This window comes from Vigna umbellata, chromosome 7 (genome assembly GCF_029865625.1).
Source record: "Vigna umbellata cultivar VRB3 chromosome 7, Vumbellata_1.0, whole genome shotgun sequence".
NCBI lineage: Eukaryota > Viridiplantae > Streptophyta > Magnoliopsida > Fabales > Fabaceae > Vigna > Vigna umbellata.
In genome coordinates this window covers 28172381-28191870 of record NC_142171.1, presented here as the reverse complement: position 1 = coordinate 28191870, position 19490 = coordinate 28172381, and the positions used below count along the sequence as shown (strand labels likewise).

General features: G+C 29.2%; 2 protein-coding genes across 3 annotated transcripts; one reads left to right on the top strand and one right to left on the bottom strand.

Annotated features, from left to right (window-relative positions):
• Positions 1 to 3355: 3355 nt before the first annotated feature.
• On the top strand, positions 3356 to 5699 carry LOC124834438 (uncharacterized). Of its 2 annotated transcripts, none has more exons than XM_088094053.1 (2): positions 3356 to 3574; positions 4169 to 5699. In XM_088094053.1, exon 2 carries the CDS (start codon positions 4192 to 4194, stop codon positions 5224 to 5226), a length of 1035 nt encoding a protein of 344 aa, XP_087950179.1. In that variant the 5' UTR covers positions 3356 to 3574; positions 4169 to 4191; the 3' UTR covers positions 5227 to 5699. The 2 variants fall into 2 exon arrangements, with proteins under 2 accessions (XP_087950179.1, XP_047165074.2); XM_047309118.2 differs by having other exon boundaries at positions 3356 to 3697.
• Positions 5700 to 7716: 2017 nt separating this feature from the next.
• LOC124834436 (peroxidase 73-like) lies at positions 7717 to 10506 on the bottom strand. The gene is made up of 4 exons (XM_047309115.2): positions 10210 to 10506; positions 9778 to 9978; positions 9476 to 9641; positions 7717 to 8426 (listed from the first exon to the last, which is right to left on the bottom strand). The coding sequence occupies exons 1-4, from the start codon at positions 10426 to 10428 to the stop codon at positions 8023 to 8025; spliced, it is 990 nt and encodes a 329-aa protein (XP_047165071.2). The 5' UTR covers positions 10429 to 10506; the 3' UTR covers positions 7717 to 8022.
• Between the last annotated feature and the right edge of the window lie 8984 nt (positions 10507 to 19490).

Below are 19490 nucleotides of genomic sequence, written 5' to 3'. Positions count from 1 at the left end.
CAGACAAACATTCTTGATTTTTCGGACATTTGTTGGTACGTTTCTTTTGTTCTTGTTCATTCTCAATAATACAATAATAGTATCTCATTCTTGGTTTAATCTGACGTCTTTTTTCTGATAGTTTATCATGTGTAGCTTCTATATAACTATCATGAATTGAGTATTTTTCTTATAATTCACATCTCAAAGCAAATAATCAGTATCTTAATTAGAACATATCTTATTTATTGAGTATTTCTCATTTAATATCTTATTCATTTTAAGTGTTTAATGGTCACTATTTATAGCATTCTCTCCAAATTGTAAATTTATTTTATTTCCCCACATTATGAATTGCTTCAGTTAATGTAGTACCACATGATGATAGTATATCAATCCTTATTTGCTTTTGACTTTTTGTATACAAATGGAATTGGTTAACTATTTTTCCATTATAATGCATTTATGCATATTTAAAATTGATCAGTGTCATAATGAGTGACATCATTCTATTAAATCATGGACCACGGTAGTACAAATTTATGAACTAAACACAAAGTAGGAACTATTCAATTGCTGTTCCAATAATTATGTTTAATAATCAGCTGTTTCTAATGGAAGAAAATATCAAAGTTAGGATTTAGAGGTTAAAGACTCTAAAATCAATGCAAGAGAATAGAAACGATCATCTACTTTCAAAGTAAAAAAAAATGTATATTGTAATTATTATTAAACTAAATTTACATAGCTAAAAATATATTAAATAAGTAGATGTGCATGTCTTTGCTAGGATTTTGAAAAACGATATCTCTCAATATGACTACCAACTAAAAAGAAAACATAATACTAAGAACATGAAGAGAATGTTCTTGAGAAATAGTCTAGCCATGATGGTTAGGATGAGGCTTTGATGGAAAAGTCCTACAAGAAACATTCTTTTGATCTTGTATTTTATTAATTTATAAGGGATGCAAAATGAAGTGTCTTCCTATTGGTTCCTATACCAGATAAAGATTATGATTCTTCTCTAATGATAGGAAAAAGACTCAGTAGGTTAGAATTGTATTCATATGTTAATTTTTATATTTATTTTTATTAATTATTTGTATTATTGTATATAAGATAAGGATATATATAAATTGCATTTCTTAAATTACAAGAAAACTAGGTATTAGTTAAAATTTGTTAAAAAATGTTAAAAATATGCTCATAATGATTTTTTTTTGACAAATTTTCAATGGGTCGTAATTCATCACTAATAATGTAATAGATAATATTTACCGACGAAATTTTATATTAATCAGTAATTTTTAAAGAAAAAAATTCTTTTATAAGTCAGTAAATATCACAATTTGATTGATCTTTTTCGTCTTCTCTCCTTCTTCTATTTTAAAAATTTTTCAATCCAGAAAAATTAATACATTACAAACGAAAGGGGTAGTCTACCTTCAATCCAACTAAATCCTTCATTACAAACTTTGATAAAATTTTGGTGAAAAAGTTATTGGGGTTCATGTCAATCCAATCACCAACGACAATAATGGAGGCTTCTTTTTCTCAAACACGACAACAAAGCTCTTGTAGCAGTGATGCCCTTGTCATAGTGATTGGCCAATATAAAGCTAACAATGGTCTTTCTGTCATGTGATTTGATTTGTCCTCTGTGGTGAAGGTGAGATGAATCTTCATTGCGGTGAGTTTGGCTCGTGGTGTATCTATCTGGTAATGATGGTTGAGAGTCGCGATGACTTTCTTTGCATTTCATTTACGATGAATGGTTTTATCATTGACGCGCAAGAGAGGAAAAAGGGAAAAGGGAGGTTTCAATTTTCTAGTGGGTGGCTTGCGGAGAGAAAGATAGTGGGAAGGAAATTTATCATTTTCTTTATTGATGAATTTTATTGATAGAATAATCTATCAATAAGATAAATTTTATTAACTGACAAATTTTATCGACTAAAAAATCTATTAGTAAATGAAACATATATTACTAAGAAATTTACTAATAGAAAAATCTGTCAAAATTAAAATTTAAAAAATTATCAATAGTTTAATTTATTGGTGGATTTATTTTCGTCGATAATTTTAAAATTTTTTTGTAATGATTTCTACATTACTTTCATCACTCTTCACTTTTATTACCGTTTTTCGATTTGTCTTGTTCGATTGACAATCATTCAAAGATATTTTGATTAAGATACAGTTCTAAAAATACAATAAATGAAAAAGTAATAAATGTCTTACAACACCATATTTATAAACATCTTGGTTTCTACTTTAATGACAACTTAATCATGATTTAATTTTCTTTTAATCTTATTTATCATGATAATATCATAATTGATTGGAATGATATGAATTTAATGAAGTGGGTATGATATGTAGAATTTGTTTTTATTAATAAAAGTAAAAAATCACTAAAATATCTTTTCTACATTAAATTGAAAAGTTTATTCATTTACAAGTATTATACTGAAATGTAATAGAGAGATTTTGAACATATTTGAAAGACTGGTGTGATGAAAAAGAAATTTAACTAGAAACTTTATGACTAGTGATAAAGTTTTTTTTAGGGAGGTTTTGGCTTTGTTCTCCATTTTTTGTTTATGTGTAAAATAGTACATAAGTAAAAGGTTTTTCTTAAAAAAAAGTAATATATTATATATTTGACATTCTCACAGTTTTTATACATCCATTTCAAAATACTTTTTTAAAATCTACCACTGTTTAAGATGTATAGTCATATGAAATATTTGGAATGAGAAAGACATAATTATATTTTTAAAGATTTTTTTTTTCACTTTAGTTCAAAAGATTCAAGTTATATTCATTGTTGAACATAAACTGCCTCAATAAAAATCTTTTAATTCAATTATATTAACATTAGTTTATGGGTATGTTCATACAATACAATAAAATAATAATAATAATAATAATAATAATAATAGTATATTGATAATAATGGTATAATAAAAGGTAAAATGATATAATATTAATACTTTTATATAATATTTACTATTGATAATTATATTACTAGCGACAATATAAAATATTAGTATCAAAGATAATATGATTATTAGTTTTTAATAAAACTAAAAATCAAATTTACAAATATTTTCTTTGAAAAAGAATGCAAAAATATTTTAAATTGGAGTGCAAATTTGTACACATTTTTTTCTTTTACATATTTTTTAAATTACATTTAAAAATAAAAAAAAAAAGCAATTATTGGTTACCTTTTTTTGGGATTGCAAATAACTTGTCCACTCATATTTTTTTTCATTATTCACGAAAATTGAATTATTTTGATATGATGTTATAGTTTAAATATAAGAGATGGTAATAGGGTGGACATGTGAGGGTTAAGAGTAAGAGATGCAGTTAAACACTGAAAGCATTGCAAAACGCATGTGGCTTTGACCATATTACGACTTGGAACTTGGAGGCTTGGGAAAGGTCAAACGGCAACTCTCTCCTCTATCCTTCCCAGCCCTAATCCTTTTTCTGCTTCCACTTTCCAAGCGGTAGCTACCACTGTACTCATCCATTAACACCAATTCCAAACAACCCTTTCACTCTCAATTCAATTTTCAAGGTTTTACATTCTCGCTACTCACTTTCTTTTTCACTGCACCCTCGCCATTCTTCTTCTTCAATTCCGCGCTTTCAGCTTCCTCCGCTGTTGCTCCAACTATCTATTTTAACTTTCATAGCTAAGGTTTTGCATTCTCTCTCATAATCACTTTCATTTATTTTATTTCTCTCCTCATTGCCCCTCTTACTTTTCAATTTTTTTTATCAATTTTGCGCAATCGGGTTCTCCTCTATTGCTCTGCTTATCGATTTCAAGTAGCAGAACTTTCTTTTCCATATTTGTCAATTTTTGTTTTGTTTTATCCTTTCTGTTAAATTGGTTACTCTCTCTTTTTAGGGTGCCACATATTGTCCTCTTAATTGCGAGTGCAGCGAATAATTGTATGCAGTGTTCTTTTTTGACTTCCAGAATTTTAGTAGTTAGGTTTTGGCTATTATTTGCCTCCTGTATTCTGTGTTGTGTTTGTGCCTTGTCTTGGTTTATTTTTATTGCTTCAATTGATGTGGAACCCGAGTTTAACTTTTTTGTTCATGTTACATTATGAATTTTGGTCTGAGGAAGTTTAATTGTATGATGGTTTGTTTCTGATTTCAGTGGTGATAATTTGGAGAGGCATCATGCCAGCGGTGCGGTGTTTTATTCCTGAAGACACCATAAATCAGAAATTACATATAGAAAGGAAGCTTGGTAGTGTCAAAGCACGCAAGTATTTTGATCTGCTGCAGAGATTTCTGAGTCTCAAAATTAGCAAAAGTGAATTTGATAGGACCTGCATAGCAACTATTGGGAGGGAAAATGTTCCTCTTCATAATCATTTGCTTAAGTCAATCCTGAGAAAAGCTTGTCTCTCCAAGACAATTGGGTCAAGAGAAAGCAAAACAGTAAGTTCTTTGAATGTGAAAACATCAAATGGGTGTAGCAATCTTCAATTTCTGTGCAAGGACTTTCCACAATCTCCTCGAAAAGGCAGGACTCCAAATTTGCGTGATCGCAGATACAGGGACCGTCCCAGCCCTCTTGGTCCTCATGGGAAGAACAACATTGGATGTGAGGATTCAGTCCTAAAAACTCATGAGCAGCAGAGCATTGCTGATCTACAGTCCCCAGGGAGTAGACTTGCTCTTCCAGTGGAAGATGAGGAAGAGATTGATCAGGACTCTGAAATCATGAACCTTTACAAAAGGGGTCCTATTGAAGCACCTCTGGGTATTCCAATTTACAACAGAAGACCACAAAAATATTTATCCCAAGGATTATCGCTTGGTACTTTAAGTGATACCTGTCATAACATTGGTCAGTTACCAGATACATCTTCTTTAACCAAAAGGTTAGAACAGAAATTGGAAACAGAAGGATGTAAGATTTCCATGGATGCAGCCAACTTGTTAAATAATGCACTTGATCTTTATCTCAAAAGATTGATAAAGCCGTGTTTGGATTTAGCTGCTTCAAAGTCTGTAAATAAGTTTGGTGCTTCAATCCAACCTAGTTTGAAGGAGCTACCAATGAGAAGGGGTGTGCAAAGGCAATTTAGATCTGCTTCTGGATCTCTATCTGACTTTAGAACAGCAATAGAGTTGAATCCTACTGTGTTAGGGAAAGATTGGCCTCTAAATTTAGAGAAGGTTTGCCTACGTGAATCAGAGGAATGATGCAAGACAGGTTCAATACTGCCGGCTATAAAATTGAATTCCCCTTGAAGTGGATGGATGATATTGGAATAGGGTAAGTCTACTCTGAATCTAATATTTGATTTTTCACTCAACATTGCTGACATACTTTAGTGGAAATGTGAGAAGTTTTGATCTGGTGACTACAAGCTGTATAGGTTTCAGTGCTGACAAATTTAGTTTGGGACATTATGACGAGTTAAATTTAAAAATTATTACCACAAGAATAAAGCTTACTGAATAGATGAGATCCCTTTTTGATATAGTTAGGTTATGTCTTCATTGTATCGAGTTTTTTTTTTTGGTGTAAAGCTCATTTTCAATCATTTCATTCCAAACATTTCGTTTTGTTCCAAGTTCTGAATATAATTAATGTATGCGTGACTATAGCATCTTGTGTGTTCATTTGTACAAAGGTTGTAGTATGTTTCAAAAACATTGCAAATTGGTCTTCATATGCGCAACTAACAAGCTTTCTTCATATCAGCACACCCTTTCTTTTGCATTGCGTAATAAGGTCTCTCATGGCCCAATTACTATAACAAAAGCATTCTCTACCATAGAATTCGGCCTCCAGGTCAACCTGACGGCTTCTATCATCATATTAAAACCACATAAGTAATTTTTTTTTATTTCGCATGAGTTGTCTTGGGATCTAAAGATATTAATGGTCTTTGTAATATTTCTATTTTCAAGTTTTGATTATAATAGATTTATTAACAGTGTAACGGTTGGTAAAAGTGATGTGATGGTTTCTGTGAAGGATTGAATTTCATGTCACAAATCCAATAAGAGTGCTTTATCTGCTGTGCATAAAAGATATGAATTTGCAACCATTGCTTTTGATCTAGATTCCAAGTAGTTGCTTTGGGTTTTCTGAGTGTTTTACTTGGTTCAAGGTCTTTAACCTGTTGTTTACTTTTGATCTAGATTCAAGTTGTTGCTTTGGGTTTTCTGACTAATGGTTCAAGGACTTTGACCTTTGGTTTGCTTTTGATCTAGATTCCAAGTTATTGCTTTGGGTTTTCTGACTATTTTACTTGTGTTTGATGGTTCAAGGACTTTAACGTGTGGTTCATTTCTTGCATTTTATTTTTATGATTAGTGCTTGATGGTCATGGTAAGATATATGTGAAACTGCAATCCCTTTGTGTTCATGGTATATCAGTTTTAAATATTGTCACCATTATGTTTGAAATTTTAAGGATTTAGCAATTAGAAGTTAAATCTATGGTTTATCAAATTAAATTTTTTAATAAATAAATGTCTTTTACTGTTATAATTAAAATTCATAATACATCGATATCGTTGACTATTTAAATTTACAATGGGCGGGTTAGATTGTGGTATGAGATTATTTTCATCTCTTAATAATATTTCATTAAATAATATTGATATTTCAATTCACGTATAAAGATAAATATTCAAATAAAGCTAAAAGGATGGCAGTTTGAGATAGTTGAGAGGATTCTTTTGGCTAGTTGCCTCAACAGATTGATGGGTGAAGCATTAATAAGAATAAAGAGAGAATGATGTGAATATTCAATGGGAAGGGTGAAGAGAGACACAATAAGATTATTTTTGTATATTCTAATTTATAATGACTATTTTTAAGAGTATATAATGTTCATGACATATAACTTGTGATCCGTCTTTGCTACTATTATGACATTGTGGCATTAGTTGAATATAGATATGCCTTAGCCAAAGTATATATAGACATTCTTTCTGTCTATTTCTTAATTCTTTAACAGGTCTCTTAACAATTTGCCTTAGAGCATTTTGTGAATTATGTTAAGTGAGGGATTTACTATTGGCATGACTTTTGAACCTAAGCTTCTTTAGGGTTTGTAAATGTATTGGTTGTTACTCTCAGCGTAACATCTATATGATTTTTGTTGAATAGTATCAATGAATGTAATCTGCAAATGGAGATTGTAAATTGCACACGTTACAGGTATGCTGAACAAACCAGGTATGCAGCTCATTTTCTTGTTGTGTGCGGGGTTGTATTTTATCATGATGGAATTGGTTTTGTTTTTTATACAGAAAATATTGGAGTGTGAATGTAAGAATAAGATTGCTCCCATGGCTTTGAAATGGATTGAAATAATAGTTAATACAAATAGGTCAGCAAATATTATAGTTTTGCACTTGCATTATTTTTTAAGTTATATTCGGATGGTGAGGTTGATTATTTTAAGGGAACGAATACAGGAAAAGTTATGCAAGAAAATAAATGAAAATGGGTAGTAGACAAATTAAAAATTTTGTCTTTCAATAAAAACTATGTGTAGCATACTTGGAGTAGTATGAAGACAACAATTTAACTATTTAAAAATAAAAGATTTATAGCATCACGCTTATACTTAAACCACTGATGATTTTTATTAAATTAAACTTTATGTCATTATTTGATCCAGAAATTTAATACTAGAATAAAATATAAACATAAAACAATAGAGATTCAAGTATTCTAAAATCCATTTATTGATTTTTTTTCCCTCTGGGTAACCATTATTTTTATGAACAATTCAAAGTTCATAGTTTTGGAGGACTTTGAATTATTTGGAACATTACAACAAATAAAAACTGAACCTTAGCTTCTCTTCTTCCCTTAAACTCCCTCCCCTGGGCATCCAAGCAACTCCCGAATCATTCGCAAACAAATTTATTAAAAACAATTAATCTAAATGCCCCTTGCAAGTTAAATTCCCCCATTAAGGTTGCAACTTGCTTTCCCCCTAAAACATGCACTGTTTGCGACATTGTGTTGAATTAAAGCACAGAACAATCGGTACGAATTTTGCCATTTCTTGCTGTCTTGACTCCAACACGACCCAGTTTGGTCATAGCAGCAATGAAGTTAGAGTTGAAAACGTTAGCATTTGAAGCAAAGGAATTAACAGTGTTCCTGGACCTTTGGTCAGTGAAGAGGATTTGATCCGAGGTGAAAAGGCCCTTTCCTTGTTGGAGGTTTTGGTAATAAACGTTATCGAATCTTCGGGGAGTGGTTGGATCCATGTTAATGGCAATCCTTGGGTCCACGTTCCTTGGGCACATCTGTTGCAATTGGATTGCGTATTGCTTGTTCAATGATGGGTCCACTGGAGTTTGCCCATTGAAGTTATATATTCTATTCGCGAACTTGCTGCAGTGGGAGAATCCAAGGGTGTGTGCACCTGCAAATTCGCAATTAAGCACGTTGATTGAGGGAGGATAAAGTAAATACGCAAGATTACAAAAATTATTAACTAGTGAACACTTTTTATTCAGATTTCATCTCTCAACCACGTCTCGTTTTCAGCCTCTGCAACTTGCATGCAGATCACAAGCTCCGACCTCGCTTTTCTATGTCATTTTTTTTAGTGCTTTCTGACTCACAAATGATTGTGTTTTATTATATTTAATACACCATTATTTATCTCTAAAGACTTGTATCAACCTTTATACAACAGCATAATAAAAACAAGTTTCAAATATATTTAATTATTGCATTATTTTCAAAAGTAACCTTTTTAAGTTTTAGAAAAATATTAATTAATGATAAAATCTAGATCAAGGTCGTCATTTTGATGTCATAATATGTTTTTAATTGAATGACGACAAGTCAATATGTTTGTTTAAAACTCTGTGATGAAGACTATATAAGGATTTTTCACTTTTTACTTATTTAAATCCATTTAAGAATTAACTCTAAGGAAAAACATTTTAAGTCTGAAAAAGCTATATCAGGTGATTTGGAACTTGTCACCATCTTTTCTAACTTTTACATTACAAACAATTAAATGTCATTATTTTTTTTTCTCATAAATTAAAACCCATGAGTACACGTAGACACGTGTTGTTGGTCCTTTATCAATCACTTAATAGTTTCTCTACTTCAGCTTCTATTTCTAAAGTGAACCATCCCTTTTTTTGAAAAACGATCAATACATTTTACAACATTACCAAAGATTTATAGTATCAACGGATATGATATGTGATTAACTTTTTTAATTCGTGAAATTAATAAAATTGAATTAAATATACAGTATTGATTAACCATGTAATAAATTTCCCCCTCACCAACCCCTTTTGGCTTTTCAACTTTCACAATAGCCAAAAGAACTCGTGAGTCATTATCTCTTCATTTGACTACAACATAAATGAGTAATTACATTATCGACGACCCTAATAAGGTTTATAAGTTAATGGGACCATTGTTGAAAACAGTTGCAGGGGTGATTACCTGAGAGAGCAATCATATCAGTTTGGGTGAGTCCATTTGCAGCAAAAAGGGAGTTGAGCTGGTTCAAATCGAACGTGGGATGCGGAAGCCTTCCATTTACATCAGAAGCTCTTGAAACTAACCCATCAAACCTTCCCAACTCAACGGTATACGAAGGTCCACCGGACTGCATTAATTAAGGCAGAAATTTTAAAAAAAAAACTATAGTTTTATACCATGTCATATAATTAAAAGCTAGAGCTTGTTTTGAAAGCATAAAATTATTTTATATACGAACAGATTAGAGTGAGTGAAGAACTAACCAGTACGATAACATCACGGGTAGCCAAGGCCAAAATATCAGCACACGAGACTTTGTTCCTGCACTGAGGGACAGCATCTACTGCAGCTTTTGCTTTGATCACCGTGTCAAATCCATCACCTGCCAAGGAAAGATTGTCTGGGTGATCCTTCTCCGCTTGGTTGTTCCCAGTAGATGCCACCAAAACCGAGGCATCACAACCCTTTACGTAACACAACAATCAACAAAAACATCACCACTTCAACAACAAATTGTTATCTCAAAAAACTCTTTTTCAACCTTGATTTCTTTCACAATGTGAAGATTTTTGTAGAGGTGTGACTACAATACTATAAACAAAGAAATCAGTGATGAGCTTAATGTTGGGTATTTTTGAAAATAATAATATACTGAAGCGAGAGTTTTGTAGGCATTAATAGATTGGTGGATTTACCTGGACAAAGCAATCGTGGAAGAAGAGACGAAGGGTGGCTGGAACAGTGACAAAGGTTTGCTGAAACTTGGTGGTAACTACCTGTCTAACGATGGTTTCGAGATTGGGGCATACATTAGCGTAGTGGTTTGGACTAAGCTGGGCAGAGGTTGGATGTAGATTATAAAGGGACAGTGTTAATGAGAGCGACCACACAAGTATGAGATTAAGCCGACCCATTTACTGTGTTTTGCAGAGGAAGAATTACGAAAGAGGATTTTGTGACAAAGGTGCTGAGTAAGGGTGTTTAAGTGGGGATATATAAGAGCAACCCAAGTTAAGCTAAGCGTCGTGGGACATGGCTCACGAGGCAGCCAGTTGTCTTGGAATCTTTTCAACACAGCAATTTAGAAAATAAAATTGTATTATTATTATTATTATTATTATTATTATTATAATATTATTCTTTGAACAAACAATAATAGAAGACTCCGAAAGGGACACTGTTGTTGAGAGGTTGTGTTTGTGACTGTGTCTGTGGCCGCCTTGTTCCATTCAAATAACTTCTTGCTTGCTTCGTTGCTTTTATCTTTGTCAAACGAAGTGCTTCCAGAAAGTTGCTGGGGAAGGGATTATTTATGTCATGGGAATCCTCAATTCTTAATTTCTATAAAGTTATAGAGAACTTTTTATACAGAGAGAGAGAAAGAAAGGTGAAGGGGCTGCCAAAATATACAGCACGAGAAAGAAAGGTCAAGCTTCCCACTTTCTATGGGCTCCCTTGTATGAATAAAGTTTGCATTTTCTTTTTCTGTTACTTCGACTTCTCCTCATAAAGTATGTAATAAAGGTTCTTCAAAAATATGTGTGCGCTCATAGTTTTAACCAATTATGAACATTTTTAATTGATTGATTAATGTCAAATTTTTCACAGTAATATTATTGATATATGGAGATTAAACTCGTTATTTTGTATGTACACGCCAAACTTGATTGAACTACACTAATTATTTAAACTTTACCATGTAACAATGAAAAAAGTTACAACTTGTTTGAAAACTGCAAAGGATTTGTTTCCTGAAGAAGTTGAAGTGAATTAATAACATACTGATTGCATACTTTTAATATTTTTACATTTATAATTTTATTTAATACTTTAATTGAACAAATTGATGTGCATATATATGTATAATTTGACCTTGAAGTAGACAGTGGTCGATTCTTAACAGCAGGGTAGAGGATTATTTTATGAAAGATTATTGGGCACAAGATGAGGATAATCCTGGGAACATGTGATGATACAGAAGACATTCAGCCTTTTCAGTACAAAAACAATGTATGCTTATCAAAGATTGGATCCCTAATTTTTTATTTTTTTTCGGAGTGATGCATGTCTTTCAGAGTTTATATAATGAAACTAAAAATATAATGATTTCGTTATGATAATGATATAGTAATCACAATAGTTCTATACAATGTTCATTTTATCTATTCTACTCTACATGTGTAAATTTACTTTTAATTGTGTAAATTTATTTTCACAATAAACATATATGTTGATAAAAAGATATGACCTTTAATTAAAAAAGTAATGTACTATATAATATTGATTATATAAATATGATTACTCCCGGTAAAAAAGATTAATTAATTGTAAAAGTTGGCTTTCACTGCCTGTGTAGAATGCATAGGCAACAATTAAATTGTAACCATTCTTTTATTTCATTCTCCAGATTTTGTTGTATTAATTTCCTACATTATTTTTGCATTTAAGAAATTAAATGTTTGCATGTTTCTGCATAATCATTTCTTCATATGAATTTCTTTAAGATAACATTATTAAAAACTTGTCTCTAGTTCATTAAAAGCCTTGAAACAGTACAGAGAGACATTGCTTGATTAAGGAAAAAAAAACTTACGTTTTAACCTTAGAAAGACTTGTGCAATAATACTTTGGCGTAAACTTATCGCAGTAGTATATTCTCATAAAAGAGGAATTTTCTTGCACCCATTAAATACCCACCAAATTTTTTGTCATTATTTACAAACTGTTAATTTTCTGTAACTATCTTCTGTACACTTCGTATGCGTTTTTTAATGTAATTTTCTTTTGGGGTGTCTTATCCTCTAACTCTAGTTTTATTTTCTTTCTAATTCAGATGCCCTTTTATACCTATAAAGTATAATATCTGTAGGACAATTATTAATGGCGAATTGTAGATTGCAGACGTTTATCACTACAATAGGAAATCTGATGAAATGAAGAAAAATCATTGAGGACAATAATCTAATTTTATTTATTTAATTATTAAACAACTTGTAAGCGATTTTTTATTTTATCTTTTAAACTTTTTGGACATAACAAAAGCTTCACAAAAAGATCATGGCTCGTGTTTTGAAGAAAAAAAAAAGAAGAATCATAATTGGTGTGGTAACTTTTGTGAATGGCGTGCTCTAAACATTGCACATGCCCCATATACACGCCAGCAACCGAAAACAAAAAACAGCCTTGTCAATAAATAAAAAAGAAAAGGAAAAGTCAAGATGCGAGTATGATTAACTTGGAAACAATTTTAATTTTGTCATGTAGTAGAATTTTTTTATTAATTCTCCAAGTAATTAAATAAAAAGTATTGCTTTAGATGTTTATACATTTATTTTTGTTTGAATCTCAATTTTTACTTAATGAGAGTGTGTTTAGAAGCTTTAGTAAAGAAAATGAAACACTAGTTTCCAAAAATAAGGAATTAGAGAAGTATTAGAATGATTAGGGTATTCGGAATAATAGTGACTCTAAAAGGAAATAGCATTCAAAAAAAGTAGGCTCCCTCATGTGGAACTACCCTCAATAATTGGCTGCTCATGCACGTAATCTCATTCTTAACTTTATCTTTGACTTTTCTTCCTCTTTTTTCCTCTTCTTCTTCGCATTCTTATTCCCTCATTTGCTGCAATTTCTTATCCAATTTTTGTGTGGGGGCAAGTTACTATCCAACATCCTTTTCTTCATGCATTTTTCTCTACTGCTTTAACCCTTTTTCCCCTAATGCTTGGTTTAATTATATCAACAAAAATACTTCATTTGGGCTGCATTCAAGAAATAATAACATAAATGATTTTTCCATAAATTAAAAATAGGATGTATGTTTTAAGAAGTGAATTTTAAGTCTAGCATAAAATTAATTTGTAAGGTAAGATTTTCATTCACTTATATATTTTATCTTATCTCTAGTTGATATAAGACTTTCAACCGTATGAATATTAAAATTTATTTTTTAATAATAAATGTTAAATTTTATTTAATTAAATTAAGTAAAATATATAAAAGTAAGTGTCGTTATGTTCGACGCTGTGAAAAGATGATGTGGTTATATTATTTTCTTGCACTTTCTTTTATTATCGAGAAATTTCTCATTTGGTCAAGTCATTCTCATTTTCTACTCTCTATATAAATAGTACCAGCAAGCAATAAGGAATAAAGAAAAGTGGCAACTTGTGAATCCAATAAAAAACTTAATATCAAGTGGATGTAATTAAAAGTGTGGGACATGTGACTTAGTTTATTGTTTTTAGGGTTAAATATGTTTTTGGTCCCTTAACTTTTAGTGAAAATTGGAATTAGTCCCTCTTTAAAACTTTGGCCTAATTTAGTCCTCAGACTTTATAAATGTGTGAATTTAGTCCTTTTAACCAAATTTTTTTAACTTTATTTGATGTTTCAAGTGCGTTTCATGATAGCATTTGAGTTGTTTATACTGTTTGACACATTTTTGATTCAATGTTAACTGATAAATGCGTTTGAAATATCAAATAAAGTTAACAAATTTTGGTTCAAAGGATTAAATTCACACATTTCTAAAGTTTGGGGACTAAATTAGTCCAAAGTTTTGAAGAGGGACTAATTCCAATTTTCAATGAAAGTTAAGGGATCAAAAACATATTTAACCCTTGTTTTTATTCAATTTTTTGGTACTTGAACTTTAAATTACTGATGCACAGACTATTTTGGATTTCTTTATTTCTTTATTTAATTTACTTTTTATTCTTGTGGTTGCTTTCAAATTCTAAATATTTCACGTTTTAAAAAATTATAAAAAAATGTTTAGCGTTTTTATAATGTTAATTCATGATGACTTCAAAGCATTTTATAAAATCATAAAATAACAGGGTCAATTAGATTGAGTTTAGTTATTGTGAAACATGATATTTGTATTTCATATAGTAATTGATGTGAGATATATAAGACTTACTATGCAATAATCTTCCCGTTATAAAGAAAGAAAGTGATGGATGAAAAAGACAAAAGAATTGGAGTATTGTTTGACGTTGAAATAATGAGGATTTGAAGACTAATTTTTAAAATCGTGATAACGAAGATGTGGCCTTCTATCTGTCATAATAATCACTCACTTAATCCATTATTTATCATCAATAAGTGTATAAATCAAAATACATGTTTTATATGTTACGTCAAAACTAAATGAAAGTTTGAAAAATATTTACACTCAGAAAAATACAAATGAAATTAATCAATAACAATTGTAACGTTCTATTCACATATTGTTATTTAGTAAACTATCATTATATGATGCACGCTGTGATATGTGTATAGGATATAATATATATTTGATACGTACATACATTTATTTTAAAAAGGTTTAATTGCTTCTTTTGTCCCCAGTTTGGTTGAATTGTGTCAAATTCATCCTCATTTTTAAAAAAGTTTCATTGTCGTCCTCACGTGGTATAAAAGTGTCAATTGAATCCAAACATAGAAAAAATTTGTGTCAAAGTAGTCATTTTTCCTATATCTCTGTGTCTTCCTTTCATATGTCACTTCTCTGGAGCTATGAAAAGCCTTAAATTGGATAAGGTAAAATGAATATCTGTACTTAATTGTATGAAAGGAAGACACAGATATATAGGAAAAATGACTACTTTGACACAAATTTTTTCTATGTTTGGATTCAATTGACACTTTTACACCACGTGAGGACGACAATGAAACTTTTACACCACGTGAGGATGACAATGAAACTTTTTTAAAAATGAGGATGAATTTGACACAATTCAACCAAACTGGGGACAAAGGAAGCAATTAAACCTTTTAAAAACAATAAGATATATGGTACGGGATATATATATAATTTTAAAACATAATAAATATAAGATTATTATGGTGTGAATCTAAATTAAAATATTATATACTAAATATTGTCAAAATAAAATAATATAATTTATTGTCATCATAAAAATATCATTATTTTAAATATTTGTTGAATCCAGTAATCCAAATTGAAATATTGATATATCACCTTAAGTCAAGTAGCACATGGAACTTGCCGTATTACGTCCATAAATGAAATCATTGTACTCTCCTATATTGAAAATTTTCAACACTAAAAATTCAGAAATAGTATTACTCCTAAGTTTCTTAGTCACACTCACCAATTTTTTAATTTTAAAAAAATAATAAAAGTAAAAGTAATTATAACCTAAAATCCTCTAAGGTTTCTTATTCTCTATATTATCTAAATAACCAAAGCAATGACTGTCGCTTTAATTACATTAAGTAAATAACTATAAGAAGACTTCAAAATCTGTATAACCAAATTCAAAGAGAAAAATTATAAATCTTAAAAAACTCTCTTTAACCATTCCCACAATTGATAATAGAATATTGAAAGAATAAATGAGAATAAAAGTCAATATTGTTCTCACACAAATAACATGTTAAACATAAAATCATAATTCTTTTTTTCACCTCGAAATCAATAAATAAATAACCATATAATAACGATAATATCATCAAATCAAATTCTTCCAATCCACATTTCATACCAGAAAAATAAAAAATGTTAGCAATTTTCTGATAAGCACATTAAGTAGTATATGATAAAACAAGCTTATAACATTGCAAAATAATTTACAAGGTTCTTGAATTAAAAACGAAAGTATATAATAAATTTGTTCATTTTTACTATAGCTATTTTAAAAGTGAATGTAAAAATAATTTATAACTAAATAGTAATACAACCAGTTTATATTAACTTTTACATTGTCAATGTCAATGCATATAATAAAAATATTAGATTGTGTATTAAGGCTCACGCTAGCAACGGTTATATAAGAAGATCAGTACAAAAACAAAAATAAGAAGTTGTCTGTTATTTTATTCCTCAAAGAGAAAAGACAGATATTTATGCCAAAAACATTTGAAAATTAATATAGTTTTAAAATTAGTATTACTTTATATCTTGATGTCTGGCATGAGAAGGACTTTATAAATAAAGCCGTATTAATGCTATAAGTACAACAAATGACCACTATTTTAATACATAGTTAATTCAAGATAAAAGAAAAACATGTTAGAAACTATACTTTTAAATAACTGCATTATTTTATATCATAAGTATCTATCATGTCAAGAGCGTAATTAAATAAGTTAATCCCTACTATCAATGTAAGAAGTAATATCTTAACTTATAATTACACAAATTGATCGAAATGAGATGATGAATTAGTTTTTTATATAATAATAAAAATAAATTATGTTTAAATTCTTATCGTGATAAATGTTTACAATTAGTAAACATAAGTTATAAAGATAGCTATAAAAAAAATACAAACTGACGTCAAAAAATAGGTAGAGAGATGAACAACATGGTGTAAATATATAATTAATATTTTATAAGATAAGTTATTATTTTATATATTAAATTTATAATAAATAAATATTTTTGATATATAAAGTATACTCCGAGTAAAGTCCATAATAAATAAATATTTAATATATAATGTATAGTTTTCACATGTAAAATGAATAGTTTAAATTAAGATAATTTATTTAGTAATTATTGACATTTTCTTAAAATATATAATTTAATTGGTAAATAAAAGTAAAAGATGCTACATTGAAAATAGTTTTTCTATTTAATGGTAAAAGTAGTGTGAAAAATAGATAAACATAAAGTAATAAGAATTTATTCTCTAAAAATTTCGTGTTTAATTTATAACATAAATCAATATGTTGACGCAATAACAAAATGAATTAAAATACATATAATTTGAATAAGTGAAAAACTAAAACAATAATTTTATAATTATAACACTAATGTAAACAAAAAATATATATTTACAAGTTCATTATACTAAATATGTTTTTTAATAACAACTTCATTGCACTGCGATGATATCGATTTATCCGATAATTGATCCTGTATTTATATAATTCATCCTCTAATTAGTATTTTTAGAACTTTAAATATTTAAGAACTAATAAATCATTAGTAGAAGTATTAAGTTATGGAAAAACTTATATCCATTTCTACTGAGGTTTCTACATTAATAATATGATAGAGTTAATGGCATCTTAAGTGTGGTTGAGGGGGCTTGCAATTTTTTTTAACATGTATATTAGTATATAAGTACAAATATATATTTTTAAATTTTAATATATTTTATATACATGACATTTTAAAAAAAATTGTATATTTACAAAAAAACTTAAAACTCCCAAAATATAATATGAAAATCCGTAATTAGATAGATTGACTGCAAACCCTAAAATTTACCTAGAGAATAATTATTCCTAATGAACAACTTTTTTCAAAATTAAAATTACTCAAAATCATTTATATGATAAAATGCAGTAAATGGCTTAGTCAATTTATGTATTTAAAAATATCAAATATATTTAATATAAATATCTCAAAAATTGTTTTATGATTCACAAAAGTAACAGATTAAAACAAAAATAGTATTTACAAAAGATCAGACTTAATCACAAATAAATTTAACTTAAGTTGTTAAAATCTTTTGGCCAGTTTTTAAAATAACAATCTAGATGCAAACGACATAATATATTTTGTTCAGATGTTAGACTGTGTAAGTCATTGTAAATTTCAAATTTGATTTATTCTTCTGAATAAACATAGAAATAGAAGAAAAAAAAAAGTATGAAATTTTGTCTAAAAGGAAGTAGAAAGAATTTAGAGGTTCTTGTATCTTATGCTCCCACGTGTACGCAAACAAAGAGAAAAAGTAGTTACTAATTATATAGTTTTGGCCTTTTATGATGAGAAAAACCAAGTTCTGATAACAACTTCATTTTAATGACTTTTCCATAAGGATAAGGAGAGATGGAGTCTCCATATTTTTAATAGGAAAATTGTGTTTTGGAAATAAAATGTTGATTGAGAATAGTGTAATTATATAGTGGACAAAAATGTATCAATTATGAAGGAAAACGAAGGACAAAAGTGTATCAACTTTGCCAGCTATCATCTTAATAAACTACACTCTTTTACTTGTCCTGTTGATGTGACAAAACCAATAATTAAACTTTATCATTTATTCTAAACCAAACTATCATATACCTGCCCTCGTATTCATACAAACGCAAGAAACTATTCCTACTTTTTTAAGTTCCAAAACTTATTTTTCAAAGTATATCCTTTTCATATAATCACTCTAAATTTTAAAGTAATTAAAATAAAATATACTTTCTTTTAAAGGTATATATATTTGGATTGATTAACTTAAGTTCAATAATTCTTGGTTAATCATATATGAATTAACACTCTTCGATTAATATAATCGATTAGTTTTAGTCTATCACTTTTAGATAGATCACTCTCTGGATGATCGTTTTGTTGGAAATCCAAATCTAAGTCTAAGTTTCACATTAGATAGAAATAGAAAAGTAGAACAATATATAAAGATGAAAGATTCATTAACTCATTGCCTTAAGGTTTTGGGTAAAGAAGGGTGTCGATCCCTTATATAGTTGACTCAGATGTTATTGGTGTTTATGTAACCCACAAGGAACCTCCTTCTCGATAGACCCAACAGTGCTATCAGAACCGAAGATTTGCCATATTTGTCTTGGTGACCGGCTCACCCTACCCTTGAGGGAGAGATGTTGAAAATCCAAGTGTGAGTCTAACTTCTATTAACTTATTATCTTAATAGATAAAAAAAATACAAGATAAGCTATTCAAAAATTAAACAGTGTAAAAAAGAAGATTTAGTTTGAACAACTTTATTCACCTAAAAATTTATCTTAAACTCATAATTATCTTTCCCTGCTCTTTTATTTTTCTTCAAACCATTTAATACGAGTCTTGTTTTCTAACCCCTGTTCAATCTAATTTGAATTATTCAAATTTTGACCAGTCTTTAATTTTAAACCTGACTTTGTTCTTTAAGTATACACTAACTAGAAACCTATGGGAGTTCACAAATTACAGGTCTTGCTTTCATTCATTACCTATATTTATGTGTTTTACTTTAGTATTAGA

Bases quoted from the DNA above. Each gene is read 5' to 3' on its own strand.
- LOC124834438 (XM_088094053.1), top strand. From the start codon at position 4,192: ATGCCAGCGGTGCGGTGTTTTATTCCTGAAGACACCATAAATCAGAAA.
- LOC124834436 (XM_047309115.2), bottom strand. From the start codon at position 10,428: ATGGGTCGGCTTAATCTCATACTTGTGTGGTCGCTCTCATTAACACTG. The intron at 9,979-10,209 runs GTAAATCCACCA...TGTTACGTAAAG, and splicing joins TCCACGATTGCTTTGTCCAG to GGTTGTGATGCCTCGGTTTT. The intron at 9,642-9,777 runs GTTAGTTCTTCA...TAATTAATGCAG, and splicing joins CCCGTGATGTTATCGTACTG to TCCGGTGGACCTTCGTATAC.